The 27,522-nt window shown below is 35.2% G+C and overlaps 7 protein-coding genes across 11 annotated transcripts; 4 read left to right on the plus strand and 3 right to left on the minus strand.

Annotated features, from left to right (window-relative positions):
• Positions 1-330: 330 nt before the first annotated feature.
• On the plus strand, positions 331-3,071 carry LOC147541938 (protein trichome birefringence-like 41). Its single transcript, XM_086635069.1, has 5 exons — positions 331-801; positions 1,248-1,419; positions 1,560-1,735; positions 2,266-2,424; positions 2,645-3,071. Exons 1-5 carry the CDS (start codon positions 386-388, stop codon positions 2,943-2,945), a joined length of 1,224 nt encoding a protein of 407 aa, XP_086491195.1. The 5' UTR covers positions 331-385; the 3' UTR covers positions 2,946-3,071.
• A 1,564-nt stretch (positions 3,072-4,635) lies between these two features.
• Positions 4,636-6,612, plus strand: LOC147541939 (ubiquitin-conjugating enzyme E2 20-like). Its single transcript, XM_086637554.1, has 7 exons — positions 4,636-4,743; positions 4,797-4,945; positions 5,466-5,493; positions 5,614-5,841; positions 5,982-6,045; positions 6,138-6,197; positions 6,281-6,612. The coding sequence occupies exons 2-7, from the start codon at positions 4,821-4,823 to the stop codon at positions 6,325-6,327; spliced, it is 552 nt and encodes a 183-aa protein (XP_086493680.1). The 5' UTR covers positions 4,636-4,743; positions 4,797-4,820; the 3' UTR covers positions 6,328-6,612.
• A 1,154-nt stretch (positions 6,613-7,766) lies between these two features.
• LOC147541940 (protein IQ-DOMAIN 11-like) lies at positions 7,767-10,913 on the plus strand. Of its 3 annotated transcripts, XM_086673158.1 has the most exons (7): positions 7,767-7,999; positions 8,112-8,198; positions 8,592-8,698; positions 8,809-9,105; positions 9,543-9,755; positions 9,893-10,006; positions 10,087-10,913. In XM_086673158.1, exons 3-7 carry the CDS (start codon positions 8,621-8,623, stop codon positions 10,612-10,614), a joined length of 1,230 nt encoding a protein of 409 aa, XP_086529284.1. In that variant the 5' UTR covers positions 7,767-7,999; positions 8,112-8,198; positions 8,592-8,620; the 3' UTR covers positions 10,615-10,913. The 3 variants fall into 3 exon arrangements, with proteins under 3 accessions (XP_086529284.1, XP_086529285.1, XP_086529283.1); XM_086673159.1 differs by lacking the exon at positions 7,767-7,999 and having other exon boundaries at positions 8,025-8,198; XM_086673157.1 differs by lacking the exons at positions 7,767-7,999; positions 8,112-8,198 and adding an exon at positions 8,217-8,297.
• A 168-nt stretch (positions 10,914-11,081) lies between these two features.
• On the minus strand, positions 11,082-14,368 carry LOC147541941 (uncharacterized). 3 transcript variants are annotated; one of them, XM_086673160.1, is made up of 9 exons: positions 14,182-14,368; positions 13,810-13,881; positions 13,275-13,326; positions 12,793-13,066; positions 12,613-12,677; positions 11,916-12,105; positions 11,737-11,833; positions 11,518-11,600; positions 11,082-11,315 (listed from the first exon to the last, which is right to left on the minus strand). In XM_086673160.1, the coding sequence occupies exons 2-9, from the start codon at positions 13,860-13,862 to the stop codon at positions 11,308-11,310; spliced, it is 822 nt and encodes a 273-aa protein (XP_086529286.1). In that variant the 5' UTR covers positions 13,863-13,881; positions 14,182-14,368; the 3' UTR covers positions 11,082-11,307. The 3 variants fall into 3 exon arrangements, with proteins under 3 accessions (XP_086529286.1, XP_086529287.1, XP_086529289.1); XM_086673161.1 differs by having other exon boundaries at positions 13,810-13,954; positions 14,182-14,286; XM_086673163.1 differs by lacking the exon at positions 14,182-14,368 and adding an exon at positions 14,051-14,181.
• Positions 14,369-15,993: 1,625 nt separating this feature from the next.
• SFGH (S-formylglutathione hydrolase) lies at positions 15,994-19,210 on the minus strand. Its single transcript, XM_086673164.1, has 7 exons — positions 18,838-19,210; positions 18,404-18,521; positions 18,061-18,108; positions 17,197-17,393; positions 17,007-17,105; positions 16,856-16,921; positions 15,994-16,383 (listed from the first exon to the last, which is right to left on the minus strand). Exons 1-7 carry the CDS (start codon positions 18,988-18,990, stop codon positions 16,204-16,206), a joined length of 861 nt encoding a protein of 286 aa, XP_086529290.1. The 5' UTR covers positions 18,991-19,210; the 3' UTR covers positions 15,994-16,203.
• Positions 19,211-22,556: 3,346 nt separating this feature from the next.
• Positions 22,557-23,993, plus strand: LOC147541943 (F-box protein At3g07870-like). The gene is made up of 2 exons (XM_086636220.1): positions 22,557-23,582; positions 23,718-23,993. Exons 1-2 carry the CDS (start codon positions 22,604-22,606, stop codon positions 23,774-23,776), a joined length of 1,038 nt encoding a protein of 345 aa, XP_086492346.1. The 5' UTR covers positions 22,557-22,603; the 3' UTR covers positions 23,777-23,993.
• A 959-nt stretch (positions 23,994-24,952) lies between these two features.
• Positions 24,953-27,503, minus strand: LOC147541944 (Putative thiol-disulfide oxidoreductase DCC). Its single transcript, XM_086636221.1, has 5 exons — positions 27,062-27,503; positions 26,182-26,239; positions 25,760-25,864; positions 25,502-25,594; positions 24,953-25,366 (listed from the first exon to the last, which is right to left on the minus strand). Exons 1-5 carry the CDS (start codon positions 27,285-27,287, stop codon positions 25,285-25,287), a joined length of 564 nt encoding a protein of 187 aa, XP_086492347.1. The 5' UTR covers positions 27,288-27,503; the 3' UTR covers positions 24,953-25,284.
• Between the last annotated feature and the right edge of the window lie 19 nt (positions 27,504-27,522).

Raw genomic sequence — 27,522 nt, forward strand, 5'->3', positions numbered from 1 at the left:
AATTGCATGTGAAAATTACTGAGGCTTATGCAGTTGCCTTTTATTAAACTTTTCTTTATTAAGAATGATAACTCTCCCAAGTGACATCGGTCGACCAGGATCGTCGAGATAGATAGCTACTTGGTCATCCTAGCCGACCAACTCAGCTTGTTTGTCTTAACATCGGTGCGCAAGTCAGGCATAGTAACATTTTCCTTTACTTATTAAAAAAAGATCAATATATAAACATCACAGTATCACACACACCCAACACATTCTATTGGAACTTCAAAACCCAAACCCCCATAAACAATGCATTTTAGAATCCAGATCTTCACTCTCACTCTCTCTAGATCTATTGAGAGATAGATATCTCATCAGACTCAGTTTGAGAAAGAGAGTCTAGATGGGTGTAGTTTGTAGGGAGAAAACAGCAAGTTGCTTGTCATTTGTGTTTGTTGCTGTGTTTTTGTTCATTTCATTTTTTAATGAAGATGTTTTTAATGTAAATCAAAAGGGTTTTAAGAGCAAGATTAGTAGTGAGAAGAAGAGACAAGAGAGAATTAGAAACATAAATAGTAGTATTACTAGTAGTAATGATAATGAGAAGAAGAGAGTAGAGGAAATTATAGACATAAATAGTAGTAGTAGTAGTTGTAACATATTTGAAGGTCAATGGGTATTTGATAATGAGTCATACCCACTTTATAACCCCTCAGACTATCCTTTTATAAGGAAGGAATTTGCTTGTCAAAAATATGGAAGACTTGATTCTCTTTATCTCAAATATAGATGGCAACCCAAACATTGCAACTTACCCAGGTAGAGTAATCTCTTTCTTTTTATGAGTACAAATATTGAATCTTATGTGAAGTTTGGATTAGCTATTGACATATAAAATTGATGGATTTCTGATTTCCTAGCTAGTTTGCATTGCATTCCAAAATCAACCCAATGCTTTAATTTCTCCCTTGTCAAACATAAATATAGGCAAGCAAGATCAGCAGGGAGTAAGCCTACCCAAGTTACATTATATGTATATCAGTATATATAGCACCTTTTTACCGATTAAGTGTTTAAACATTTGGGCTACATTCTTAAATCTCGGTTCGGGCCTGCGAAATCTCAGGACGAACCCTGAAATAAAGTGGGTTCCTTTTTTTTGTCAATTCGGAAATATTTTTAGACTAAACTACCTTTCTCGCAGAATGAACAGTAACAAAAAATTATGTCATTTTAATATTCTTAATAATCATGCGTATTTTCAGGTTTAACAGAGAGGAGTTCTTAAAGAAGTTCCACGGGAAAAAGATTATGTTCATTGGGGATTCTGTTAGCGTCAATTTTTGGCAGTCACTTGTTTGCCTCCTCCATCCTGTGACACCCCAAGGAAAAAACTTGAAGGAAAATACAAAATTCTTATCACATTTTAATTTCCAGGTGAGTGTCAGAATCAAAAAATTTATAGGGAGTTTTGACCAAATTTGCCTTAGAGATAAAGGTGTAAAGAAGGTATAATTGGTATATAAAAGTTTCAAATTCACTTTAACATTTTCATTTATTTTCTTTTAATTTGTTAGGTTGATGGAGTTTCTGTGATACTATTCTCTTCTTTATACTTAGTAGACATAGAAGAAGAAAAAATCGGCCGAGTTCTAAAACTTGACTCGATCAAGAGTGGTAATATATGGAAAGAAATGGATGTCTTGATCTTTAACACTTGGTTGTGGTGGGGAAGAAGAGGAGCCCATCAACCGTAAGTAACTTCAATCCGAAGCTCATCCACCCGTCTTAATTTTATCATTCCATCGTAATCACTGTCAATCGCCATTATTGTTGGCATCATCACTGTGATCAGAGTCTCCCGTTGCTTGAGACAAGGTAGATAGCCTATACTATAGGTATATGTTAAAGCTTAATCGTAACGGATGGTGTCGTCGATTCTAATAGTGACAGTCCTACCTCGGTTGGGAGAAAGTTCGGATTGTGGACCATAGGTGGGCGTCCAAACTTAACGACTTTTTGAGTTGACTCATTGACCTTTTGTCAGGAACAGAGGCCTGTACCCTCTGTCTGAGTGTCAAAAGCAGAGACTATATCGATAACTGTATGATTAGGGCTTGCGGCTTTATAATCATTGTCAACATCATCATCGTTATTATTGTCATCATTGCCATCGTCCTCGTCATCATTATTGTGTTTATCATCATCATTGTCTACGTCACCATTATTGGAATCATGGACATCTTTCATGACCATTATGTATTTTTGTATGGTTGGATGCAGATGGGATTATATTCAACAAGGCAACAACACTCGCAAAGATATGAACCGGATGGCTGCATTTCGTTCAGGATTAACAACCTGGGCCAACTGGGTTGACTCGGAAGTTGACACAAACAAAACTAAGGTCTTCTTCCAAGGGATTTCCCCTTCTCATTATAAGTAAGCACTTTGATTTTACACCTTCAGGATATTTTTGCTTATGGGTCAAAACTAAAGTTGGTCGCATCTGGGGAGTTGAATCAGATTTATCCGTCGTTTTTCTCTAACCACTAAAATTTAACATGGTATCAAAGTTAGGTCCACACGTGATAGGCTTAAAAGTAAACCACAGGAGTATTTATTTCCTTTTTTCTCACTACTTTTTGTTGAACCCATGCAGGGGAGAAGAGTGGGACCAACCAGGAGAGAAGAGTTGCTCAAATCAGAGAGAGCCATTAATGGGTTACAATTATGGAAGTGGATTACCAAAAGCAGCAAAAATAGTGAAAGAAGTATTAAATAATCTGATAACAAAGAAGAAAGTTGAAATGTTAGACATCACAAAACTCTCACAGATGAGGAAAGATGGACATCCAAGCACTTTTAATGGCTTCAAACGCATGGACTGCACTCATTGGTGCCTCCCTGGTCTCCCTGATACTTGGAATCAACTTCTCTTTCACCAACTTTCTTCCTTTTAATTAGTCTCCATTTACATGCATATTGATTTTTCTGTTGATCCTTTCAAACAAATACAGAGTATATAGATCATTTGAGTAAAAATCTTGAATTTTAGGAGTTAGGCAACAACATTAACTCTGTCAAAATATCGATGTTGTGACTAAGAAAAAGAAATATTCCAAGGTGTAGCAACTTTGTGTTGCTCTCTTGGCATGAAGAAACTACCAATCATATCTATCTTAATCGTGTTGGAGTTAAAACCGACTTTAGATATGTTCGTCTGACAAACTCAGAAACTATACCCGTCAATGTGTTCTTCCCGTCGAGCTCTTAAGTGTAAGAATCGATATAATCACTCAAATCCAATTCCGGATGAATGGAATATTCAAGTTTGAATTTTGGACGAAATTAGGTTCATTCAGGGACTAAACGACAAAAAAGAAAAGGTAATTTGGGGTTATTTGGAGAAAGCTAGAACATTTAAATCAGACGGCTTGCATTCCACCCTCCCCAAAGAATAAGATCCAGGGGTTGCGCTAGGGGTGTGTTGGCATCCTGTTGGGACGACCACCAAAAGGGCCAGATTTCCGCTCGTGTTCCACCCACCCCAAAGAAGAACTCCGAAAATTTATTCCATTCAGTTTCTCCTTCTGTTATGAGTCATTAAGCATTGCATGTGTGTCTAGAAAAATAAGTCTTAGCTCAGAATATAGAATCAAAAGCATTCTAGTATGTAAATAATACATAATCTAGAATTTTCCAGTATGTCTAGAATCAATAGCATTATTGTGTATCTTGAATCTAAAATGAAGAACATTCTATCGATCTAGAAAATAGAGTCTGGAGCATCCTGTTTTGCTTAAGAGAGACAAACCTGAAATCAAGAGTTATCTCGAAATCAAGTCAAAAGTAAGGAGTTACCTCTAAACCATGTCAGGATTTGTCGCAAAACTAAGTCACACGTCAAGAGTCCTGGGTGGAAAGTTTTGGCTAGATTTTTTTCCTTTTGTTTCCCGTAAGTCCCCACCACCACTTCTTCTCCACTCTGATAAGAGTCGCCGAGAAACTGCCATTATATTTAAAAAAATTCAAATCTTTCTCTCCCCTTCTCCAACAACCACCACCATCATTCTTGTCTCCTCCTTCGTCTCTCTACTTCTCCCTATTTCCTCCTCCTCCCTCTCTCCCGCTCTCTTCCTCTATTTGTTCCGACGAATGGGAGAGTCTACTTCATCGAAATGGCAATCTGGTTTGGAAGAGAGCGAGATAAAGATAAAAGATAAGTGGTTGGGGTGGTGAGGGAAGAATAAGAAAGGAAAGAGGGAGATGATAAAAATGTTGCGGTGGTGGCCGGCGGTGGTGGCCGGCGGTGAAAGGAGACGAGAAAGAAAAACAAATTTTGTTGTCTTACAATTTTTGACAAAATTCATAATTTTCTTTTAAATTTTTTAGAATTTTCATCTTGGTACAGGAGAGCGGCCTATTAGAATAGGAACAAAAGTACTCTAATCTTTGGTGGATGCGAAAAGATGGAATTAAAGGAAGGAAATATAATTTATAATTGAAAACGTTAACTAGCCGTTGGCGTGAAGACGAATGTTGCAGAAATTTTGAATTCATAGGAACCTCTCCCATTTTTGTTACTTGATAGCACTACTAATAATACTCACCTCTCTTTCAATACCACTCCTCCAATACTAACCCTAGCAGCTCTTTCTCTCTCTCTTTAAAAATCTCACTCTAGGTCTTCCAATTTCTTGCTACTCAGATCTTCTGGGAAGGAAGAAGAAGGGAATCCCATATCAGATCTTCAAAATTATCTCAATTTCTGTGTTGTGTTTTGTTGAATTTGACTGGTTTTAGAAGAGACCCTTTGATTTCTATTTTCTGTGAAGATGGCTAACGTTAATGGCTATTCAGAAACTCAAGATAATACACCTTCTGTAATGGCACGCACAGCTTCCTCAAAGCAACCTCTCTCTGTTGCCAAGACTGTTGATTCCCAATCTGTTCTTAAAAGGTAGTATAATCTAACTTCTCTTTATCATCCGGTTCTTTATTAGGGTTTCTTTTATTATCTTCAGATCTTGTTCTTTATTTCTTGAAAAAAATGTCTTCTTTTTAGGGTTTTCCCGATTTTGATATTGCTTATTTGGACTTCTTTTTCTTCTGGATTTTATTGGGATTAAAACGATTTGATGTTTAAAGTTCTGGGTTTTAGCGATGAATGCATCAAAAGTAGGGTTTGAGTGTCTCGGTTATCAACTTAGGGCTTGAGTTTCTTGTTTATCAAACTAGGGTTTTGTAAAATTGATCCAGATTTTCATCATCTTTCATTTGTTCCGAATTCCCATCTTCCCCAGATCCAAATTACCCACTTGGGTTGATTTTGATTTCCATATCTCCCAATATGATTTGGGGATTCACTGAAAGTGGGCTCCTTTTCAATCTAGGGTTTCTTGCTACTTCATTTTGGAGCTCTTTTTCTTTGATTACCTTTCTTAATTTAACTAATGCTTCTTCACTTTTGATTGAAACAGATTGCAATCTGAACTTATGTCCCTTATGGTAAGAATCAACAAAACTCAAAAGAGGGATTTTGGTTTCTTATTTGATGAACTTGATAAAAATCATTCATTTATAATTCCTACAATTAACATTATATATGACTTATGATTATTCTCATAGATGAGTGGAGATCCAGGAATCTCTGCTTTCCCTGAAGGAGACAACATATTCTTTTGGAAAGGAACCATCACTGGAAGCAAAGATACTGTTTTCGAAGGAACAGAATACAAGTTATCTCTTCAGTTCTCTAACGATTACCCGTTCAAATCTCCGAAAGTTAAGTTCGAAACAATGTGTTTTCATCCTAATGTGGATCTCCATGGAAACATTTGCTTAGATATACTTCAGGTAATACCCTTTTAGTCATACAGAATCGTTCCACGTTTAAGCTTTCTTCTTATATGAAATTCTTACAGTTTGGGTTCTTGTCGGTTGCGGTATTGATCTAATCGAAGATAAATTGCACTTTCCTTTGTGTTCTTAAATAGGATAAATGGTCATCTGCATATGATGTGAGAACTATACTGTTATCGATCCAAAGTTTGCTTGGAGGTGAATTTTACATCATCATCAAATCATATTCTTTGTATTTCGATTAGTCTAAAAAACAATTTTGAGTAAATTTATGTATTGTTTGCTTACAGAACCAAACACAAGCTCACCTCTAAACAACCAAGCAGCACAACTATGGAGCAATCAAGATGGTAATACTGAAAAACTAACAATTAAGAAGAAATTTTCCGACATGAAACTTAATTCTGATTTTCTGCTTGTATATGTTTTGCAGAATATAGGAAGATGGTGATGAAGACATATAAGCCTGCTAGTGCTTAGATGTAGATGGAGACGCTTTAGTTTTGAGGATTGTGTTTTTTTCTTTCTCATTCAAGATTGTTTACTTCATTCATGTCTTTATGAAAAGAATCAGACAGAGGAATGTACCATTGCTCGTTGTTTTTGTAATGAGAAAGAGCATTTAAGTGAACACATTGGTGAGCTAAACACTTATATGTTGTAGACCTATCGATGAGTTTCTCACTGATTGGATAATAACTATGTTAGCTTGTTGCCTCCGACGTTTTGACAGTGATGAGTTTAGCACTATTGCTTATTTTTTAATTTTTGAAATCATATAGACTGATCACTTCTCAAGTATTCCAAACACTCAGTTTTCTTCATCTATAGATTCTTGAAACTTTGGCGGCCATTACTGAATTCAGATTAGGAGGTCAAACTCTCTATCATCAAGACGGAGGCTCCTGAATTACTGAATTCAGTGTAAGTGCTCCGTATAAACAAATATTCCAAGCAGAACTAATACATCTGACTTGTAGATGAAAATGAAGGGGTCGGATATACAAGCTGGTCTGGATTATAAGGATTTATAAGGGTTGAGTGTGAACTGTGAAGCATCACATTATAATCTTTTCTTGCCACTGTTAGACGCATTTTAAGTTTTTACCCTAACAATGTGGGTTGTGGTTGTGGTTGTGGCCCTCTCTTTTTTTTCTTCTTTCTGTGTTTAATCATAAAATGTAGTACTATCTTTGGGGTGGGAAAGTGGTCCTTAAATTTAATAGCTTAATGATTTCAATCACTAATATTTGAGAGTTTAGAAAACAAAAGCAAAATCTAATGTTACTAATATATACATGTTTTTTATTCTCAAGTTAGAAAGAGATGGAGGTAAAAATTAGTCACAAGCGTGGTGAGCCGCCTCAACAAAAAAAAAAAGCATGGTGAGCCCAAAACAACCAAAGCCGCTCCAATATATTGGCTCCAACTTTATTAGGGTGTTAGTAGTCCGAGTCTTAAAGTTCAATTAGAAAATAGATAATTCAAGTTGTAGTTGTCTTGACCACGTCAATATTATTTCATCGGATTTGTATCCTTTGAATCTTGTACGATAGATGAATTGCGTGTGTGCATATATTGATCTGAATTACCGCAATTATACGAAGAAAAAGTAATTTACAAAAAGCAAAGGAATGCCAAAAAAATAAATTTCCCACAAAATGCTAAACAACATGTTAACTAGACAAATAACTACTTGAAAAGTTTGACCAAAATGTGAATTGTTCTTCTAAAATATAACAGTATCATTGCATGATAGAAAAATTTTGCCCTAAAAACTAACTCAAACAACTAATGTATAAATCATAGAATAAAAAGTCAAGTCTCCATTTTGAGTTTTTGAGATAAAAACTGCTAATATTATGCCTACTATTTTCTTTTGAGAAACTACAAGTGTTGAAAGAAACTCTTCACCAAATAAAAAGGGAAACTTACAAGGCCATTTTAGTTTTTTCTTCAAAACCAACATTTGAACTTGTCATTGGCAGTTAAGAGAGAGAGAGAGAGAGAGAGAGAGAGAGAGAGAGAGAGAGAGAGAGAGAGAGAGCAAAAAGTGAGTGAGTACCTACAAGAATGAATCATTAAGAGGAAATGGATCTAACATTTTCATCCTCTCTTTTATGTTTACAGGCCCACATTTTTATCAATTGAGGTCACCTCAAAATAATAATAATAATAATACACATTTTTTGTTATTCATTTTGATGATCGATCATGATAACTACAACTCACTTCTAATGAATTCTTTCCTTTTGTTTTTACAGATCATAAAGTTAACAACCTTCCTTTCAATTACAAATCCAAAACTGGGTGTTTCTCTTCTTCATTAATTCATTCAATTTTAAATTCAGGTATTCTTCACTCTACCCATTACTCATTTCAGAACAATTAGATCTTCTAAGTTATTGGGTATCCTTTTTCTTACTAGTTTATACTATTTGATCAAATGGGTAAGATAGATTTCTTCTTCATATTGATGGAATCAAAATTTGTAGTCTGATTCATCAAACAGCTTTAATGGTTCGAATTCTTCGATAAGTCCAATAATTTTGACAAATGGGTTCTTAAATACATGAATGTTATATGTTAATGCTCTATAAATTCGATATCGAATGTCAAAATTTCTCTTACATTATCAGTTTATGTTACAGTTTTAATGTGTGTTAAAATCCTGTGTTTCTTTGAACTGTTTAGATTCATTGATTGTTCTCAAAAGGTATCTAAAACATTTGGATTTGTAATAGTTTTTGAGTTCAAAGGTGATGATTCTCAAATGGCAAAGAAGAAGAAGAACTGGTTTCAAATTTTGAAGAAACTATTTGTATCAGAATCAAAGCCTAAACCAGAAAAGGTAGAAACTATTCGTGGTGTTAATCCGTTCTAGATGAAATTCATATTAGAATCGTAAACTAAATGCATTCGATCAACGATTTAGATAATGAAATATGTTTTTCTTTTCAGAAGGAGAAGAAGAAAAGATGGTTTTTCGGGCGATTTAAGTTCAAACGATTACCACCAGTAGTAGTTCCATCTAAGGAAGAGAAGACATTAAGTGAAATAGAAGAAGATCACTGCAAACATGCATTAACTGTTGCCATTGCAACAGCTGCTGCAGCTGAAGCAGCAGTAGCAGCTTCTCAAGCTGCTGCTGAGATTCTTCGTCTCACTCGAACTCCTAAATCGTATCTTCGAACGAAAAGCCGAAGACTCCATGATTCATCTGCTATTAAAATTCAAACTGCATTTCGCGGATATTTAGTAAGCTGCCTAAGTTGGTGCTTGTTTGTAGTTTCATTTTCAGATGTGAAATCTGACTCAGTATCTAAAACACTCAAGTCTGATTTTAATATGTTTGTCTCTGTCTGACTCGTACGTCTAGCCCATCTGAATGGCTGACTCAAACTGATTTTGGGTTCGTTTTGGGCGGCGTAAACTAAGTCTGTTGAATCCCTTTGTCTAAAATGACCTGAAATTTAGTATTATGACCTTGACCAGACTCAACGACTCATATTCAGACAGGCCAGGCTCAGGCGAGTCAGATTCAGACACCCAGATAAAACAACCAACGCAGAGTCTTTCGTCGTTTCTGTTAATGTATTACCATGATTCGGTCGAAAATTCCAAAAAAAATTCAATCTTCTATTGAAGTTTACCTTCTTTTTATGAATTCATATATATTTGGGATAATATTATAGGCGAGAAAAGCTTTACGGGCATTAAAAGGACTAGTAAAACTTCAAGCTATGGTTAGAGGAAGAGCTGTGAGACGACAAGCAATAACGAGTCTTAAAGGGTTGCAATGCCTTGTAAGGATTCAATCTCAAATTCGCGAACGAAGAATTAGAATGGCAGAGAGCAGTCCAATTGATGCAGACAAGAAACAGTTTCTTCAACCAAACAAAGAGCTGGTAATCTTTTCTGTTGGATGATCTGGTTCCGAAGATTATAATTTTGCAACTAGTCCAATCTCATATACAATCAAATAGTTCTAACCATTTTAATCTTATCAGAAATCGGTTAAAATTGAAAAAACTTGTTTTAACAGATCGAAATGAACACCCAAAGAAAACATAATGACGATCCATCATCATCTGAGGGATGCGACTCTATAGTTTTAAGCAGGCAAGGAAGCTTGATCAGGAGAAAACAAGTAAAACAGGTAATGGAAACTTGGTTTAAAATTCATTTTTGATTTATCTCGTTATGTCCTTATAATTGAGTATGACTTAATGTTCTCAGGAGAAGAATATCGATTATGTTCTTCATTCATATCCATCTTACCGAGAAATGGAAAGACAGTCAGAACATAAAACGACAGATTTATCAGAAGATGAAAAACTAAGAGATTTGAGTTCATCAATATCACTTCGAAGAAGGTCATTTGACAAGCAAAGTCGTTGTTTTATTGGCGAAAATGACACATTTACAAGTTCATCTTCATCTTCTTCAATTCCCAACTATATGTCTGCAACAGAATCAGCTAAGGCGAAATCACGATTGAATAGCACGGCCAACCAAAGACATGGGTATTCAGAGTCTTGCTCTGATTTTTATTCTTCGGCATCTAAGAACAGACTATCATTCTCTTCTGCTAGTAACGATTTCATCGTCCCTCCTAAAACTCCCAGGATGAAAAGTCTGTCAGTTTCTTTAAAATCAAGAAGTATTCTGAAGGATTTAAGCACAGATTCCGATCGTTCGATGTTGATTTTGAATCAACAAAGTTGTTTAAGTGATTTCCAACAAAATGGGAATCAAAGACTATAAGTAGTGTTGTTTTATCATTTGATAATAAGTGACAAGTTCTAGATTTTTCTTTTTGTCTGCGAGGATCTTAAAACATAGATTCTTTAAGGTGGAATAATGACGATCGATCATTGGTTTCGTTTTTTAGAGTATCTAAGATATGGGTGATTTTTCTTCTTCAAGTGTTGATAAAAGGTATCTTCATCAATTGGTGATTAGGGTTTCCTTATCATCAAAAGAATAATCTATCTGATTTTGGGCGTAGAATTTTATGTTTGTAATTACAGTTTGATTTGGATGAAAATTTTAATCTTCTTCTATCTGATTTTAGTTCATTTGTTAGGAAGGTTTTACTGTTTGAGTAGTGTAATCAGGTACAAAATCTGAACCGAAATCTGAAATGACTTGAATCAGATTTCATATTATCTGTTTTATATCTGACTCCTAATCTAACTCGGCTCCTTTATTCAGATACACTCGTGTTCTTATTAACATATAAATAGAAGTTTCCATATATTATAGTGTTATTATACACAGCTTCATTCAAATATTTTACCTCGATTAGACTTCTTTACAAACCCCAAACGCGAGTACAAATAGTGCCTATCAGAATTATAACACTAGTAGTAGTACTAGTTGTCGTAGTAGTTCAAATAGTAGTCTTTATCGTGACGCGCTCCCTCGTGCAAGCAATACGATGTGAAGGGGTAACATTTATGTACCTGATAAATACAAAACCCAATAAGAAAAAGTGTAGTAAAAAACCAGTCATGTCATATCAATAATTGAATCTCTAAGATGAAGAAATTATGTAGAGAAGAAACTAAAAGGCGAGGAAGAACGAAGGAAAAATGATGTTGCATATGACATTACGATCAACAAATCATCCGAATGTTTCATGGAAATGAAATAAACATTACAAACCATAGTTTTGTTTAACCCGGGTGAATCCTTCAATGGCTTTTACTAATGCTTCAAACTTCATAGATTTTAATGGTCCCATATGCCTGTAAAAACAGTAAACAAACTCATAAATGATGGCAGTAATGTTCGCATGATAATATTATCTCGTCAGAAGAAACTTCACCCTAAGTTCCCCAACTGATTAAAATAAAAAAATAGCAGTTGACAAAAAATTCTTACACGATCTCTGTGTATTTCATTCTCCAAGCAGGAAACCCGAAGTGACACCTAACAGATCCATAAGTTAGAAGCAGATTCGGTTCTGACCATTCACAACCTATAAAGAACTTCAGTCAGTTGGATTTCACAAAAAAACCTACCCTAGAAACGCATGGAACCGATAAGAGTAGAAAATATACCAATAACTCGAAGAGCCGTGGAAATATCAGATTCTGTAAAGACTAGTTCTTCCTGACCACCCAAACTAGCAATTTTCAAATACTTGGAACAAAGAAGATCAGCTGCTTTAGCCATTCCTTCTTTTCCATCAGAGAATGAAGCGAACTCCAAAACCATTTGCTCTTGAAGTTTAGTTTTATCATCGCTTTCCTACATGAGAACTTTGTTGTTCATGACTATCTTATCTAGAATACAAATAATAGTATATTAATATTACTGCATAAACTGGTTGGCCATGTTTGGGCGCGGGAATGGAATGCGATACCAGGACTCGCATTTTTAAATGGTGTTTGGTACGCGGAAATGTATAAGGAATCCCATTCCTTACCGAACAGGATTTTCCCCGCAGAGGAAATTCAAGTTCCCAGACCCAGAGGTGCCAATGGATTTGTATCCCCTTTCCCTTAGAATCGTAAATCAAATTATCTACAGACAAAATCAATGTCAATCGATTTTATTCCTGTCCAAACCAAACAGTAAACTAAGACATTGCAGTTATAAGGAATAACAATACATAATCGCATTCCTTTCTCGCGCGCCAAACATTGTCGTAAAGTATGATTCCTACTTTCTTAAGTAACGTAGTGGAAAAAAGATAACCAGGGTAAGATGAAGTTGAAGCAAAGTCATAGAACATAATGTGAAACGAGTAAGTACCAGTTCCCGCGATCTATCATCACCTAACGCCTGCAAAATGACTGTCTTCGATTTTTTTAACATGCCTAGCAACAATATTCAAGATATCCAACAAGAGTTTAGAAAACAGAATTTTATAAAGCAATAAACAATTTACGATGCCAACATTTGCATGTTTATGGTTTGTTCTTGAATCATTACCGTCCATATCATAAAGGCACACGTGTTTCACACCAAGTCGTGACAACCATTGCAAAAGCTTGATAACCGTCAGAGTATCATGAGCTTCCTCATTATCTACAACAATAGCTAGGTATTGAAGTTTATTTATATTCAGAGCTTTGTACTTCTTGAACAGTCCGGACGAGATTAAGTAGCTTTGAAGCACAAGGGTTGTGTTCAATAAAACATGCCAAAAGCTGATGATCAGGTGGAGAAAATGCCATAGTAACCGCAGTACTACATAGCAAGTTTTCTGAACAAACATAAATAGATTTGTCAATATATAATGCGAGTTCTTATTTGGTTTTAACGAGAACTTAAAAATATGGTGTCCTCTCAAATTCAGGCGTAGTTTTAGCTGAAGAGTATGCATTTGAGATTAACTAAATCAAAGATAAATCTCTTATTGAAATGTCACAAATTACAAACACAAAACTCAACACACCCAAAAGATAGCTTACCTGAGCAACTAGACTCAAAACTTTAACAGTATCATCTTTTAAATTCTCCAATCTGTTCAAGCGAGGGAGATCATTACATCCATCAGATCAACATGTCATGAATGCCTTAATAGAACAATAAGTAGATCATCCAACAAAACCTTCCCCTCAAGCCCGATTTCGGTTCCCCTCTTAAAACAAGTATTTCTACATAAAATACTTGTTATTTCAGTGTTTGTTCTTTTTCTATGTCAAAACTTTTCCCGAGGTCAAAATTGACTAGAATTAGATTTCAGTATGTTTGTTTCTATCTGACTTGCGATGTCTAACTTGGGCCGGTTGGTTTACGGTCTATTCGATCAGACTCGGACGAGCCATGTTCATACAATGAGAAGAAAGAAGCAACTAATATAGTTTGTTTTCGCGAAAACCCTAATAAAATAAATCACCCAAATACCTACTCCTATTTGATTTCTAATGGCATTCAATAGTTCACTTCTTTTCACACTTACAAGCGAAAACAAAAGAGTTTATATAGAAAGGGAAAAAGTATTACCTATTATTGTTCTGTATTTGCTTAAAGCTCCAATTTTTCCTCTCTTCTTCCATAGTTTGTCTGATTTATTGTCTGTTAGCATCAAAGAAAACTAACTCTAGTCAGTTGGAATTAGAACAGCTTTACCATGCTACCCTTCAAAACCCTAAATTCAAACAACAAAAATGAACTTAGTTTAAATTCATAACAAGCCCCAAAACTATTAGGGTTTCAAAAACCCCCCAACTGAAAGATTGATTACTGTTTATCAAGAAATTAGTGAAATTGAAGGAATTCAAGAAACCCCAAATCAGGAATCATAATTCAAAATCAAAATCTGAACAAAAGAATTAGGAAAAAGATAAGCGAAATTTAGGGGAAAAATTGACTCACAGAAAAGAGAGAATGATGTAATTAGAGAAGAAGAAGAATCATTATCCTATAATCTATGAGTGATGTGGCTCGAACACGTCTGACTATAGGATAATGATTCTTCTTCTGACTATCTGGCTGGGTTTTAACCACGCGACCCCAAAATCTTAGACGTCCCAGAATCATCCCTAGAAGAGTTGGAATTCCTAGATATTGAATTCGGGTTATTAACAATATAAATAATGTAATAAATTTGTCGTGTTTTAGGTTTCTTTCGTGTTGTTAGGATTTGGGCTTCTTTCACTATTAGACATACTTAGGCGGTTTCATGATGTATCCATGCCTTGTAACGAGCAAGGTAGATAATAGTCGATTTCCCAAAAAAAAAAACTCTTTCGTCGGACCCTGTTTACATTATAATCCAGAACTGCACCACATTATTCCAGCCACGTCTACCCATCCATGATGCATTCCACTTTTATTTTCCTTTCCAACTCAATTTTGAAAACAAAAAAAAAAAAGGTTTTAAGCATACTCCCACATTATTAGCTCATTTTTATTCCCGGTCCACCATAAAGTGGTGATGTTCTAAGGTGCAAGAACAGAAGTTGGGATGAAGTCTTCAACGAACTCATTTTTAAACGAGAATGGTTGTTTGATACGTATGGTCAAAGTCTTCAACGAACTCATTTTAAAACGAGAATGGTAGTTTGGCAGTATGGTCGTCTGATACAAAAAATTGTGAATGGCATGGCAAGAAAATTCACTACAATTTCTAAATTGTTGGTTTAGTCCAGAGGAGACATACTACGAAAAAGGAGATAACAAATCCAGAAATAACGTGCATCTTTTATTTCTTCCACACTAGAGGTCAAGGGTTCGAGACACGCTGAACAATTCAAAAAAAAAATATACGTGCATCTTTTATTTCTTCAATCCTGTCAAAAATAGAAGTTTTCTAACAATTCTATGCAACAGTTTATCTCCATCGATTTCTTCATCGTTCTTTATCTTTTTTTATTGTTTTTCACTGTCTTTCGTTGTGTAAAAACAGAACATCGTCTTGTGAACTATTTCGTTGTCCTAAACGTTATTCTTTTAATCTAGAACTTCTTTCTTTGGTTTTCAGGTAAATGCATACTATTGTTTGTCGCTAACACAATTGCTTATCTCTAACATAATATTTTTGTTTTATAATGTTATTTTTCATCTTTTTCACGTAAATATATACATATATACATATGTAATATGTATGTCCAAGAATCACATGTTGTTGAACACGCGAGTCTAAAAATTTGCACAATTTATAGATTCTTAGCATAAATATATAGAAACAAAATAAAATAGGGTTCGAAAATCTAGTCAAAACTCTTTCTCAAAATCTAGTCAAAACTCTTTCTAAATTTGTTATAGTCAAAAATGATCTTTAGGGGGTCATTTTAGTAAGTTGGTCATCTTTGACGTCAAATTAGAATTGACCATTTTTTTAATTTTTAGTCTTCAACTCTAAGTATATTCCCTAGTTGATACGAGCCTGAGGGGTTTGCATGTAACAACTTATATTACGTTTTAACCAAACAAAATACAAACATTTGAAGTTTTAACTAAACAAATTACAATTTTTAGACTTTTAACCAAACAAAATATAAATTGTCCTTTTATCTTAAAAAAAAAAAATTTATAGCCAGGTCTTTAGCCCAACTACCTGGTTCAAAAGTTATTGTGAAAATTTGTAACCAAGCTTGGAGCTAAAAGTATTCACATTTTTTTTAGCAAATTTCATCTAATTATGTTTATTTCATAGAAATTTCCCATGATACCTAGGAAGCCACCTAAAACCTAAATTTCAACCATATATTAATATCTAAAAAGTTCATATTCAAAGCATGCCACAAGTCTGATTCATCAAAATTACATCACAGATGTTCCTACAAACGCATACCAGCTTTCCCAAAAGTGACTTGGTGATTTTAGCTTAAGTTCTTATTCTTAGACCTCAAACCGAAGAAAACACTACATACTCATTTTCTTTTAGAAGATCATTTACAGGTTTAGTGCTTGAGCATGGTGTCGGATATGATCATCGATGAACGTAGCTATGAAGTAATACGAGTGATCATACCCAGGCTGCAATCGCAGGAGGAGCGGAACTCCAACTTTCCTGCATGCCTCCTCGAACTTGCCGGGTAGTAGTTGATCTTTCAAGAACGAGTCAGCTTCTCCCTGTTCCAATAGAAGGGGAAATTAGTGTCTTCAAGAAAATATATATCAGAAAAAGTCGGAAGAGCAAGACTCAGAGCATGCAGGGAGAGCTCGGTTGGTGAGTCAAGGAGCAAAAACACTACAGAGCCCAAGTTCGGGTCCCTGCTTTTCAAGTACAGGCTTTGCCCATCCGCTAACTTCAAGACCCCGAAACAATCGAGGATAAAATAACTAGAGTTGTGTTCCAGTCTTCATTTCCGTCGATATGAGTGGGTTCTAACACAATACGCCATTTCTTGTTGTTTAGTTCCAACTTTATTTTCATTTAAGCGTGGGCTCCTTACTTAAAACTGTGACAAAAAGTGTGGTTTTTAAACACTTCCAATGATTGCACTTCTCTGCTTACCCATGGAATCACTTCCGTGAACATATTTCCTTGTTATCAAACACGATCGAGGTTTCCAACAGAAAAGAGTGTAACATTATTTCATACCTGGTCAATCAGGATAGTTGCCAAAACATTGTTGTACTTAGTAATTAGACAAGTAGCATCATATTCCTGCATGATTTGTATCATTTTTGTTTTATAATTAGTTTTGAAGTCTTGAATTGGAATTTACTCACTTGATCATATAATTGCTTACCTCCCAAGCAGATTTGTCGTCACCGAGATAATTTGAGAACGCCTTCTGACCCCATTGGCAATTAATGGGATTGACGATCGGTGCAAAAGCAGATACAGACTAGTAAACAACCAAAGAAAAGTAATGTCCAGGTTAGCATCATTCGGCAAAGCAACAATGATACAATATTATGTGACCAAAATTCAGATACCTTATACTTGTCAAGGTTCTTCAAGTAGATAGTTAGAGCCCCATGACCCCCCATTGAATGACCAGAAATTGAAGCACGTGACGTGTCAAGTTGCTCAAAATTTTCACTCAGAAGTTTAGGCAATTCCTTAACGATGTAGTCATACATACGCCAGTTCTTCCACTTCTCTTGGGTTGCATTCAGATAAAACCCAGCACCTGTTTGAAATAAATTTAAAAATAAAAACGTAAAATCACTTGATGTTGAAGAAACTTAACAGCCGATAAACTAATCACCAAAAAACAACTGTGATGAAGACCCTTCAGATGATATAGTTCTTTGGAGAAGCTCAATAGTTGGAATTCTATAACTTCATTTAATTTTACTTACAATTTTATCCTTTTCGGTTAACTACTTTTACATTATAAACCTGATTTTGTGCAAAATTCCCCGAGAATACACTTACAAAATCCCCAATTATACCCACTAAACTGACATGACTATATGACACATATTCGATCATGCAACATGATAATGAGATAGTGCGAACACAATGGAAACTATCAACTATTATCGAACATAAATCTTTTATTTTTTTTCGAAGAAGAAAATAAATCCTTTCTTAACTAGTATAAAAGATGTCCCCTCTTATAATGAAATATTGTAGCGTCAATGACAGATAAGATCTTCCACTTAGCATCCAAACATGAAACTAACTAAAAAAAGAAAATTCAGCATTACAACTAACACATTTCCGAGGCATATTTTGATCGGCTTCTTTTTTGTGGATGAAGTGTATAATTACGAAAGCCAAATGACAAAGTTCAAAATAATAGAACAATCGATGAACTAAGAGCATTTGGAAGTTTGCAACCAGGTACATACCTACACCAAAATCCCAGCTGTCTGCTTCTCCTTCCACACCAAGACCCCCTACACACAGAAATAAGTAAATCAAAACACAAAGAAAACTGAAAACCCATTCTCACTCTATTCCTGATAGAACATTAATGTACATATATGAAGTGTTTGATGCGCGAATGTCGAGATGAGATTCCATCTATCTAAAGAGGTTACTTTCGGTGCAGGAACACTATAATGTCAGACTCACAAAATTAAATCAAAGAAAGGTTTGGGTTACTTAATTCAGCAGGCAATCAATAGGAAAACTATTAACTTGTGGTCATCCAAAATTCATGAAACTTCTAAGAGGATCACGCCAACTTACTTGGAGATGTATCTGGAACAATTAGTGCAACACCCTCACTGGAGGCTACACGTTGGGCCCCGGACTTGATAATAAAGTTCTCATCTGAGCAGGTAAGGCCGGAAAGCCAGTAAAGTACCTGCAAATTGCAAAGCAAAATAAACAAAAAATGTAAAATTGACAAACTGGAATAAGTAGTAAGAAGATATTGAATAAATCAGTTTACACCTATGTTTGATCTAAATAATTAAAATACAAATTCAATTGATGGATCAAAAGGGTTTAATTAAAATCACTAATTAAAGAATACATGAAAGAAAATGTAGAGTTGAAAACAGAAAATTAAAAACCCTAATAAAGGAATTGGGTAAGTAGTACTAGTGCATAATAATTAAGATAGGGTAAAATTGAGGAATGAAATTGAATAATAAAGAGAAAGAAAAGGGAAAAATTACAGGGAATTTGTGGGAAGGAGAAGGAGAAGGTGGGAAGTAAATGTAGAAGGTCATGGAGCAACCCAGAGTGGGACTGAAATGCTTAAACCTCTTGTTGTATCCTCCAAACATCTTTGTGCTGCTAATCTCACTTGGTTTCTTCTCTCCCTCCATTTCTCCAAAACTCTCTCTCTCTCTCTCTCTCTAAAACTCTTCAATCTGTTGGAGTATATCTCTCTATAATTGATCTTCTTTAGCTCAGATCAAAACCAAAGGCTAAGTGAAAGCGAGATGTTTATGTGTCATCAGACTGTGGTTCTCTCTTTTATCTCAAAGTTTGTAATGGCTGTTAGTATGGGCCTGGGGTAAAATCACATTTCTTTTTTTCCACCCCAAACAGTACTGGGCCTTCATTTCATGTGGTTGAAATTAGTTTTTCTCTTCTATCTCTTCTCACTTTTTTTTTTTTTGATGAAACTATCTCTTCTCACTTTTTTTTTTTGAGTTAATTTCTATATGGCCCCCTACTTTGTGACCAGCTTCTTTTATGGCCCCCTTTTTTTTCGTAAATTCAAATATGACCCCCTATTTTCAGGGAAATGTCATTACTACCCTTCCTAATTCTAAATTTAAAACATTAAAACAAAATTATTTCCACCTCACCCTTCTCTCCCTCCACCTCATCTCACCCTACACCTCACCCTTCTCTCCCTCCACCTCATCTCACCCTACACCTCACCCTTCTCTCTTCTCTCCAATTCACCTCTCTCTCCAACTCACCTTTCTCTCTCTCTCCAACTCACCCCTTTCTTCTCCGGCAAGGTGGCCGGCCGGAAAATTTTCCGGCCAGCCACCTTCAAACTTAAAAAAAAAAAAAAAAATCTCTCTCCTCTCTCTCTCTAATTTTTTTTTTTTAAATCTCTCCACTCTCTCTCTCTCTAAAACTTCGGCGAAGGGGGTTTCCCTTCGCCGAGGATTTGTTCACGAACAGCTCTGTTCGTGAACAGCAGGTCTATTCACGAACAGATCCTCCGGCGAAGGGAAACCCCCTTCGCCGGAGTTTTAGAGAGAGAGAGAGAGTGGAGAGATTTTTTTTAAAAAAAATTAGAGAGAGAGAGGAGAGAGAATTTTTTTTTTTTTTTTAAGTTTGAAGGTGGCCGGAGAAGAAAAGGGTGAGTTGGAGAGAGAGAGAGAGAGGTGAGTTGGAGAGAGAGAGAGAGAGAGGGGTGAGGTGTAGGGAGAGATGAGGTGGAGAGAGAGAGGGGTGAGGTGGAAATAATTTTTTTTTGTTGTTTTAAATTTAGAATTAAGAAGGGTAGTAATGACAATTACCTGAAAATAGGGGGTCATATTTGAATTTACGAAAAAAATGGGACCATAAAGGAAGCTGGTCACAAAGTATGAGGCCATATAGGAATTAACTCTTTTTTTTTTTGTTGAAAGTATCTCTTCTCACTTACGTATCGCAACATGGCACTCTAAATTTATAGCATCTCCAATAGGAGACGCAATATCTAAAACTTAGGTTGTGTTTGATAGCAAGCTGGGGAAAAGAAAAAAAATAGAGAAATTTTTACTCCGAGAAATTTTTACCCTGAGAAACATTTACTCTAGAATATTTTATGTATTTTTCCTCTGTTTGGTTCGCTAAGAATTTTTTTCCTTATTTTTCTATATCTCTAGTTTCCATTGTTTGTTAGCATGTGAGAAAAATGTTTGTCTTCATAACTTGCCACACCATTTGTTGTTATTTTGTTCAATGCCCAAAAAATTATATTATCCATGATTTTTTATCCATAACAAAAAGAGAAAGTATCATAAAATTGAATATATATATATATATATATAGTGTGCAATAAAATCACTTCATGCAATAGTTTTGTTTTAAGAAATATCATAGTATTCAGATTATAGCACTACCCTCCAATCCCAATTAGACCAAGGCACTAAAGCAAAATTTGTATGCTTAATCCCCTTGTCATCTAGCCACATATCATGCTCGAGTAAAGCTTCACTAAGAGACAGGCTTCTATGAACTCGAAAAAAATACCTGTGGAACATTTACTACTGGCTCATAGGGAAATGGTTGAATTTAAAAAAGAATAGTTGAGAGAGAGAGAAATGAAGAAAGTTGATAAGAGAATAGCAACCTATATTGAACAATTAATAACTACTAAATTACTTGCTCCAATATAGGAAAGAAAGAGAACTACCACATGGTATGAAAAGGTCAACTTGTAATATGAAATTTTAGAGGGAGAGGGAACGGATTGTGGATAGGGATTTTGATGTAGTAAAGAGGCAGTAGATGGAAGATAAGAGAGTGGTAGAGAGAGAGAGAAAGTATTGTGGATAGGGATTTTGATGTAGTAAAGAGGCAGGAGATGGAAGATAAGAGAGTGGTAGAGAGAGAGAGAGAAAGGATTTAGATATATATATACATAGAGAGAGAGAGGATTGAATGGAGATGATGATTAATTAGAATACTTCAGAATTTTTACTATGCCTTCATGAATCATGGGAGAGAGGAAGGCAAGCAACATCACCAATACAAAAAAACTATTTGTTATGATATTTTGACCCGTGTTTTTTTGGAGAAAATTTTTACTCAATAAAAGGTGGGTCATTGTTTTCTCTCTTTTTGGAGAAAACGGGGAAAAAATAGTCACGTGACTAGATTATTCCTTTTCTCCAAATTACCTATCAAACATGGAAAAAAGTACTATTTAAGAGAAAGTGTTTCCATTTTCTCCAGAAAAATGGCTATCAAACAGGGCCTTAGAGTATCACGTGGAATTTTAGAATTTTTGTTTTGAAAAAAAAAGTCTTCGATGAGCTAATCTATTTCAAACTCTAAAATGATGTGGAGGTTGTCATATTTTAGAGACCGTTACCGAAACATTTTAAATTTAACTTGGCATATAATTAACCTCAAAGGAATTACTTACAAGGGTACAAGTTGTAAGAAAAATGTTAGTTGAGGAAAAGGCAAATTTAGGTATTCCATGATCTTAAGTACTGCTTCTGACTTTATGTAAGATGTACAAGATTCATCAAACAAAAAACAAACTTAATATATTCAATACTATATACATATGTTATTTGTCGATATACTTATCAACTATAAGATTCGTAAAACAATGGGAGTAGTTATAGGAACATCTGAAGTTCCAAGTTACTAGTATTTCAAAAAAAAATATTAGGAAAAGAAATTCATACATGTTCTTTTCTCGACAAGTACAACACTAGAAATATCGTCTGGTGCGCTACCGGACCTCCGTAATAGTTTCATCCCCGATTCGCTTTGAAGCGCTTCAAACTTAAGTCTTCAATAAATGAATGTAAAGGGAAAGTTATGTTAGGGGAAAAAAGTAAATTATCCCCCAATAGCGAGATAGGAAGTTTCAAAGACGCCTCTTATAAGTGTTATAGCCGTCTCCTTCTTTCATAGGCTCTCCTTCAAATTTGCCTTGAAAGAGGCGTTTTTAGCACTTATGGGTAGCACGCGTAAAAAGAGATATGTTAAATGCACTCACTATTTTTGCCGTCTACACTGATATCAAATGTAATTTTTGTTCAACTCATAGGGGATGTGACTGCAAATACTATAAAATCTCCATAACCCTAGATTATACGGTTAAATAGAGAAGTTTTAGAGGGAGGAGAGTGCTTATCAAATCAGAAAAGAGAAACAGAGTTTATAAATAAACCTCAACTCGCCTTATTTATCTCTGTATTGATTTGTGTCTGTCTAGTAGTTTATCTTTCTCTCAAGAAGAGAGAAAGCATGGGGAGTCCTCTTGATCTTCTTCCTCCAGATATTATAATAAACATTTTCTGCAGATTGGCTGTTCATTCCATCCTCGAGTGCAAACGAGTATGCAGGACTTGGCGAAGCATTATCTTTGACATCAACTTTGCTCATATGCATATCAAATCTATTTTTTATCCTAAAAAAAACTGTTTCTTGCTTTTCCCAGATCAAATAAGAGATGATGTGAAAACGTGTAATGGTCTTTGCATTAGAGAATTCGATGATGAGAATAACAATTATGGCCCTTACAATTGGATCTATCACTCTCCCATTGATAGTAACAGTTTTATTATTGGTTCTTGCAATGGTTTGATTTGTTTGTCCTCTTCACGAGATCTTGGAGTGCGCCAGAATTATTCTGTTCGCGTATGCAATCCTATTACTAGAGAGTATATTACTCTTCCAAGTTTATATCCTAGTACCCAGAGGTTTCAAATTGGAAGTGGATTTGGCTTCATTAATAGTCCTCCTTGTGGTGGTGGTGGTGGAAAACAAGAAGAGTATAAGGTTGTAAGAATCTACTATCACTTTGATAATCGATCCGTGGGACTGGTCCATGTATATACTGTTGGAGATGGCCGGGGTTGGAGATATAAAGGCGAAGTTGCTTTCGAACTCTTATATACAAATAAAAACCATATAGGTGTCTTTGCAAATGGATCCCTTTATTGGTTGCTCGATGGTGGTGTACAGATTGCGTGTTTCGATTTAGCACAAGAAGAGTTCAGATTTATACTGTTACCACTTTGTATCTATGACACATTTGGGTACTACAATAGACCTTTCTTTTCAAGAGGGTTATTGTGCTTCGTCGACCGGCAATCTAGTTGTGGTCTTGAATCGATCTCCATAAGGATATGGTCACTGAAGAAGAATGATGAATGGGAAATCATTTTTCATTTAGGTTATGACAGCATGTACTTATTCGAGCCATTAGCTATCACAAAGAGAGGTGAACTTCTTTTCTCTGCAGGGGACCGAACTTTGTGTTGTTATAACCCCAAGACTGGAACTTCAAAACTTTATTGCCATCAATTTTTATTAGCTCAAGCTATACCTCATGTAGAAAGCTTTGTTTCTTTGAAAGCTTTAGGAGAACATGATGTGAAGATTATTGAATCTGAAAAAACTATTAATGAAGTCTAGTGAAGAATACCGGAGGAGCCCGAAGAAACGCAGACATTGGGGCCCTATTGGTTATATCAAGTGAAGCTCTAGCCGCAACTTCTCCAATGGGAAATTCCAAGGCACCTTCTATTTTTACATTTCCTTTTTTTGCATCATAAATTTTGGATGTCTTAGCAACATTTAGTGTGAGTATGTAGGAAATTTAAAATAAGATGAATAACTCTAATTTTCTTTATATCCTCCTTTTCTTTTGGCTGCAAAAGACACCTGGGCAAAGTGCTATAATCGGGCGATTCAAGCACCTTATACCCCTTAACTTCTTTTCTCTTCATTTTTAGTTCGATTTTTTTTTTCAAAATCTTCACTAAACACCAAGATTCTTTATTGACTATTTACTAAACACCAAGATTCTTTATGGATTCTATAAGCTCTAATATATTTGATTATTCTATTTACTAATCTAGTGTTTGCATGGGTTTGAAGTGGTAAATGTTTGAAAAATATTTATCATCAATTTTGAGTTGATTAGGAGTGGTGTTTCAAGTTGTAATAGACTAGAACTAGCGCCGCTCAATTTTGTGAATCATTTCGGGTTGATTTAGTTTGAGAATGAACAGGTGATAACGTAAGCAAGCTCTCAGACTAAACATACCGAGAGGGTAAGCATGCTCTAGTAGTTCGAGCTTACGAAAAAATCAATGCTACGTTGATTGCACAACCACACAGACATATGAAAGGAGAATCTTTCTCTTTTAACTAACCCATTCAAAGGAATCTCACATCTAATATGATTATGCCCTTCAATCGAATGAATGATTGGTTCATACCCAAAATCATTCTCTTCCTACATTCACTATTCATTCTTCTCCCACACTCGATCTTAATGGCCCTCCGTATCTCTCTCTCCTACCCAGCTTCTTTATTGACTGTTTATAATTTAATCTTCATCAATGAAAATTCAATGTGACACTTAAATTTTAGAGTTTGAGCGCCACATTGTAGATGCCCTTCTATAGGTGCCGCTAGTTGAATAAAGATCTTCAATTATCCTATCAATATTTGAAAAATAGTTAATTGTTCCTTTACACATGGCTGCATAGCTTGAATGAGAAATGAAGAAGTAATCGTAAAAATTTGGAAGATTACGAGGATATATAATTAACTCACCATTCATTTGTGACCTTAAGCTAAAAATTGACAGAAACCCAAGAATTACCGAAACATATTGTACAATTATACAACAAGTGAATAGAAAAAGAAAGCTGTGATGAAGGATCATGACATGTCATCAATATCACATTATACAACAAATATACACAAAAGGTGTTTATGTTTGTCTATAGTATATCATAGATTCATAGTAAGAAAAAAAGAAGATTTTGGACCAAATAACGGTCCCTATAGAACTCTGTTATTTTCGTACGTTCTTGATTTTATGCGCTTGCAGCCTGCAACTAGCAGGCAGAGAGGAGGATCCATCAACTTTAAGAGCACGAAAAATGACTGCCGAACAAATCCTAGTACATCTATATTTCACACGAGTCTGAGCGACCGAAGATTGAGTAACGATTATTCGCAACGTTGTCGTATGCAAAATCTCGAAGAAACCTGCAAAATTATATGCCATATACCAAAGATTATATATAATCACTCAGATTGTTTTTTGTACAAAACTTAAAACTCTGAAAGGAGTAGTAAAAAATGTTAACTTGGCATATAATTAACTTCAAAAGAATTACTTACAAGGGTACAAGTTGTAAGAAAATTGCTAGTTGAGGAAAAGGCAAATTTAGGTATTCCATGATCTTAAGTACTGCTTCTGACTTTATGTAAGATCTACAAGATTCATCAAACACACAACAAACTTAATATATTCAATACTATATACATATGTTATTTGCTGATGTATTTATCAAATATAAGATTCGAAAAGAATGGGAGTAGTTATAGGAACATATGAAGTCCCGATTTACTATTTCAATTAGGAAATGAAATTTTTACCTGTTTTTTTCGACAAGTACAACACTAGAAATATCATCTGGTGCTCTACCGGACCTCCTTAATAGTTTCATGCCTGATTCGCTTTGAAGCGCTTCAAACCTAAGTCTTTAATAAATGAACGTAAAGGAAAAGTTATATACGGGGGAAAAAGTAAATTATCCCCAATAATGGGAATCATGCTGAATGAGAAGATTCCTTGAATTTGCTACATTAGTAACATTGTCTTTTCCAATGCAAGTGTGATGTTATTTGCTCGATAATGCACACATGAAAACTTAAGACTAAATCAAACACATAGTTTGTACGGATTACTGAATAGTTTATGAATTGCTAAAAGGGGTCCAAACGAAATAGTTTTTCCATGCATCCTTCACTAAACTAGTAGATTTAAAAAAAAAAAAAACAACTTTTATGAAACTTACTTATTGCTTCCATTGTCTCGAACAAATTTGACGCCTCCGTTGCATAAGTTACATACTCCTATCAAAATGGATTGTCAATACTGTTAGTACCCCCTAAACAACATCTAAAGTTTAAATATCACATTATACGTTCAAAATCTCAAATTGATGTTTCAGAGATAATGATTTGGTTTTATTTATCGGTTTTCTTAACATGTGCTAGTCATCAACAATTAATAACTTCAACAAAAAATGTTGGAATTACTACAATTAACGATGAAATTTGAACAATTACTTTATAAAAGTAGAAAAAACTAGGGAAATTGGCCAAAAACCCCTTGGCTAAATTTTCTCATGTCAAAAAGGATCCATCACTTTTTTTTATGCTTCAAATCCATATGTAAGGTTCACACATGTTTGCAGAAAGTAAGGATTGCACGAGTTCACTTTTTTTATGCTTCTAAAACCAGTCAAATTCAAAAATACCATAATCATAACCAACCATTCATTCATTTTACGATCAAGTCTTAATTGATCTAATTTGTCTATAGATGATAGATTGTTCATTAACTAACTAAGGTAGTGTTTTGTTTGAATGCGACACGTCTCAATCTGAATCGTCTGACTCAAATGGACCTAATATCAGCCCAAATGGATCATTGGAAGGAGTCAGACATAAAATAAAAAACTCAATGTCTAAAACAAACATTGCAAGCATAAAACTCAATGTCCCTTTTATCTTCAACCTAGCGACTCAGTTAGGTTTAGTAAATGGAATTGAAGTCGGAACTGTCTCTTAATTTAAATTCACAATAACAAGTGTAAAATAACAGAACTCAAGCAGCAAGCTGGAAGTTACAAATTGAGAAACAGAATCATCGTTAAATCGGAAGTTACTAACCATCGAAGAGCATAATAGGTCTAGAATCTTCTTGGAAGAAGCTTGAAGTAGCTTCCACCCAATCAACACCACCGACGACTGTAACTGCTCCGCCGCCATTGGTGTTTCGTGAAGAAGTTGAGACACCGGCGGCTAAAGGAGAAAATTTCCGTCTAACGTGCGGCGCCGATCGTGAAATAGGTAATCCTGTGCATCGGAAAGGAAGAGAGACGCGGACGAGAGCCATGAATGACTCCAACTTCACTTTTTTTTTTTTTACTCCAAAGAGATAATATCTCGGGGGAGGAAGAAATGGGCAAGTAAGAGAATGACTGGGGTTGATGACAAGAAAATTGTGAGGGCAAATTAGTGGACTCCTCGTCCTTCAGCGATTGTGCATAATTTTGCTCGGTAAATAATAAGCCACGAAGCGCTTTATAGGCCTCACCACCTTAATGAATGGGTACTAGGAGAATCGCCGT

The sequence above is a fragment of the Eschscholzia californica genome, unplaced genomic scaffold (assembly GCF_041429995.1).
Source record: "Eschscholzia californica isolate CP2 unplaced genomic scaffold, dmEscCali1.0.p SCAF_4, whole genome shotgun sequence".
Taxonomy (NCBI): Eukaryota; Viridiplantae; Streptophyta; class Magnoliopsida; order Ranunculales; family Papaveraceae; genus Eschscholzia; species Eschscholzia californica.

What these genes read in the sequence shown, in the direction of transcription:
- LOC147541938 (XM_086635069.1), top strand. Translation starts at nt 386, where the DNA reads ATGGGTGTAGTTTGTAGGGAGAAAACAGCAAGTTGCTTGTCATTTGTG. An exon ending in TATCACATTTTAATTTCCAG is followed by an intron (nt 1,420 to 1,559) that starts GTGAGTGTCAGA and finishes TTAATTTGTTAG; the next exon opens with GTTGATGGAGTTTCTGTGAT. An exon ending in AGAAGAGGAGCCCATCAACC is followed by an intron (nt 1,736 to 2,265) that starts GTAAGTAACTTC and finishes GGTTGGATGCAG; the next exon opens with ATGGGATTATATTCAACAAG.
- LOC147541939 (XM_086637554.1), top strand. Translation starts at nt 4,821, where the DNA reads ATGGCTAACGTTAATGGCTATTCAGAAACTCAAGATAATACACCTTCT. An exon ending in CTGAACTTATGTCCCTTATG is followed by an intron (nt 5,494 to 5,613) that starts GTAAGAATCAAC and finishes TTATTCTCATAG; the next exon opens with ATGAGTGGAGATCCAGGAAT. An exon ending in TTTGCTTAGATATACTTCAG is followed by an intron (nt 5,842 to 5,981) that starts GTAATACCCTTT and finishes GTTCTTAAATAG; the next exon opens with GATAAATGGTCATCTGCATA.
- LOC147541940 (XM_086673157.1), top strand. An exon ending in CTGCATTTCGCGGATATTTA is followed by an intron (nt 9,106 to 9,542) that starts GTAAGCTGCCTA and finishes ATAATATTATAG; the next exon opens with GCGAGAAAAGCTTTACGGGC. An exon ending in TTCAACCAAACAAAGAGCTG is followed by an intron (nt 9,756 to 9,892) that starts GTAATCTTTTCT and finishes TTGTTTTAACAG; the next exon opens with ATCGAAATGAACACCCAAAG.
- LOC147541941 (XM_086673160.1), bottom strand. Translation starts at nt 13,862, where the DNA reads ATGGAAGAAGAGAGGAAAAATTGGAGCTTTAAGCAAATACAGAACAAT. An exon ending in CAAATACAGAACAATAATAG is followed by an intron (nt 13,327 to 13,809) that starts GTAATACTTTTT and finishes TCGCTTGAACAG; the next exon opens with ATTGGAGAATTTAAAAGATG. An exon ending in ATGATAGATCGCGGGAACTG is followed by an intron (nt 12,106 to 12,612) that starts GTACTTACTCGT and finishes GTTCTCATGTAG; the next exon opens with GAAAGCGATGATAAAACTAA.
- SFGH (XM_086673164.1), bottom strand. Translation starts at nt 18,990, where the DNA reads ATGGAGGGAGAGAAGAAACCAAGTGAGATTAGCAGCACAAAGATGTTT. An exon ending in TGTTCCAGATACATCTCCAA is followed by an intron (nt 18,109 to 18,403) that starts GTAAGTTGGCGT and finishes TTCTGTGTGTAG; the next exon opens with GGGGTCTTGGTGTGGAAGGA. An exon ending in CAGCTGGGATTTTGGTGTAG is followed by an intron (nt 17,394 to 18,060) that starts GTATGTACCTGG and finishes TATTTCAAACAG; the next exon opens with GTGCTGGGTTTTATCTGAAT.
- LOC147541943 (XM_086636220.1), top strand. Translation starts at nt 22,604, where the DNA reads ATGGGGAGTCCTCTTGATCTTCTTCCTCCAGATATTATAATAAACATT. An exon ending in ATTAGCTATCACAAAGAGAG is followed by an intron (nt 23,583 to 23,717) that starts GTGAACTTCTTT and finishes TTTCTTTGAAAG; the next exon opens with CTTTAGGAGAACATGATGTG.
- LOC147541944 (XM_086636221.1), bottom strand. Translation starts at nt 27,287, where the DNA reads ATGGCTCTCGTCCGCGTCTCTCTTCCTTTCCGATGCACAGGATTACCT. An exon ending in ACCTATTATGCTCTTCGATG is followed by an intron (nt 26,240 to 27,061) that starts GTTAGTAACTTC and finishes CCATTTTGATAG; the next exon opens with GAGTATGTAACTTATGCAAC. An exon ending in GTACTTGTCGAAAAAAACAG is followed by an intron (nt 25,595 to 25,759) that starts GTAAAAATTTCA and finishes TGAATCTTGTAG; the next exon opens with ATCTTACATAAAGTCAGAAG.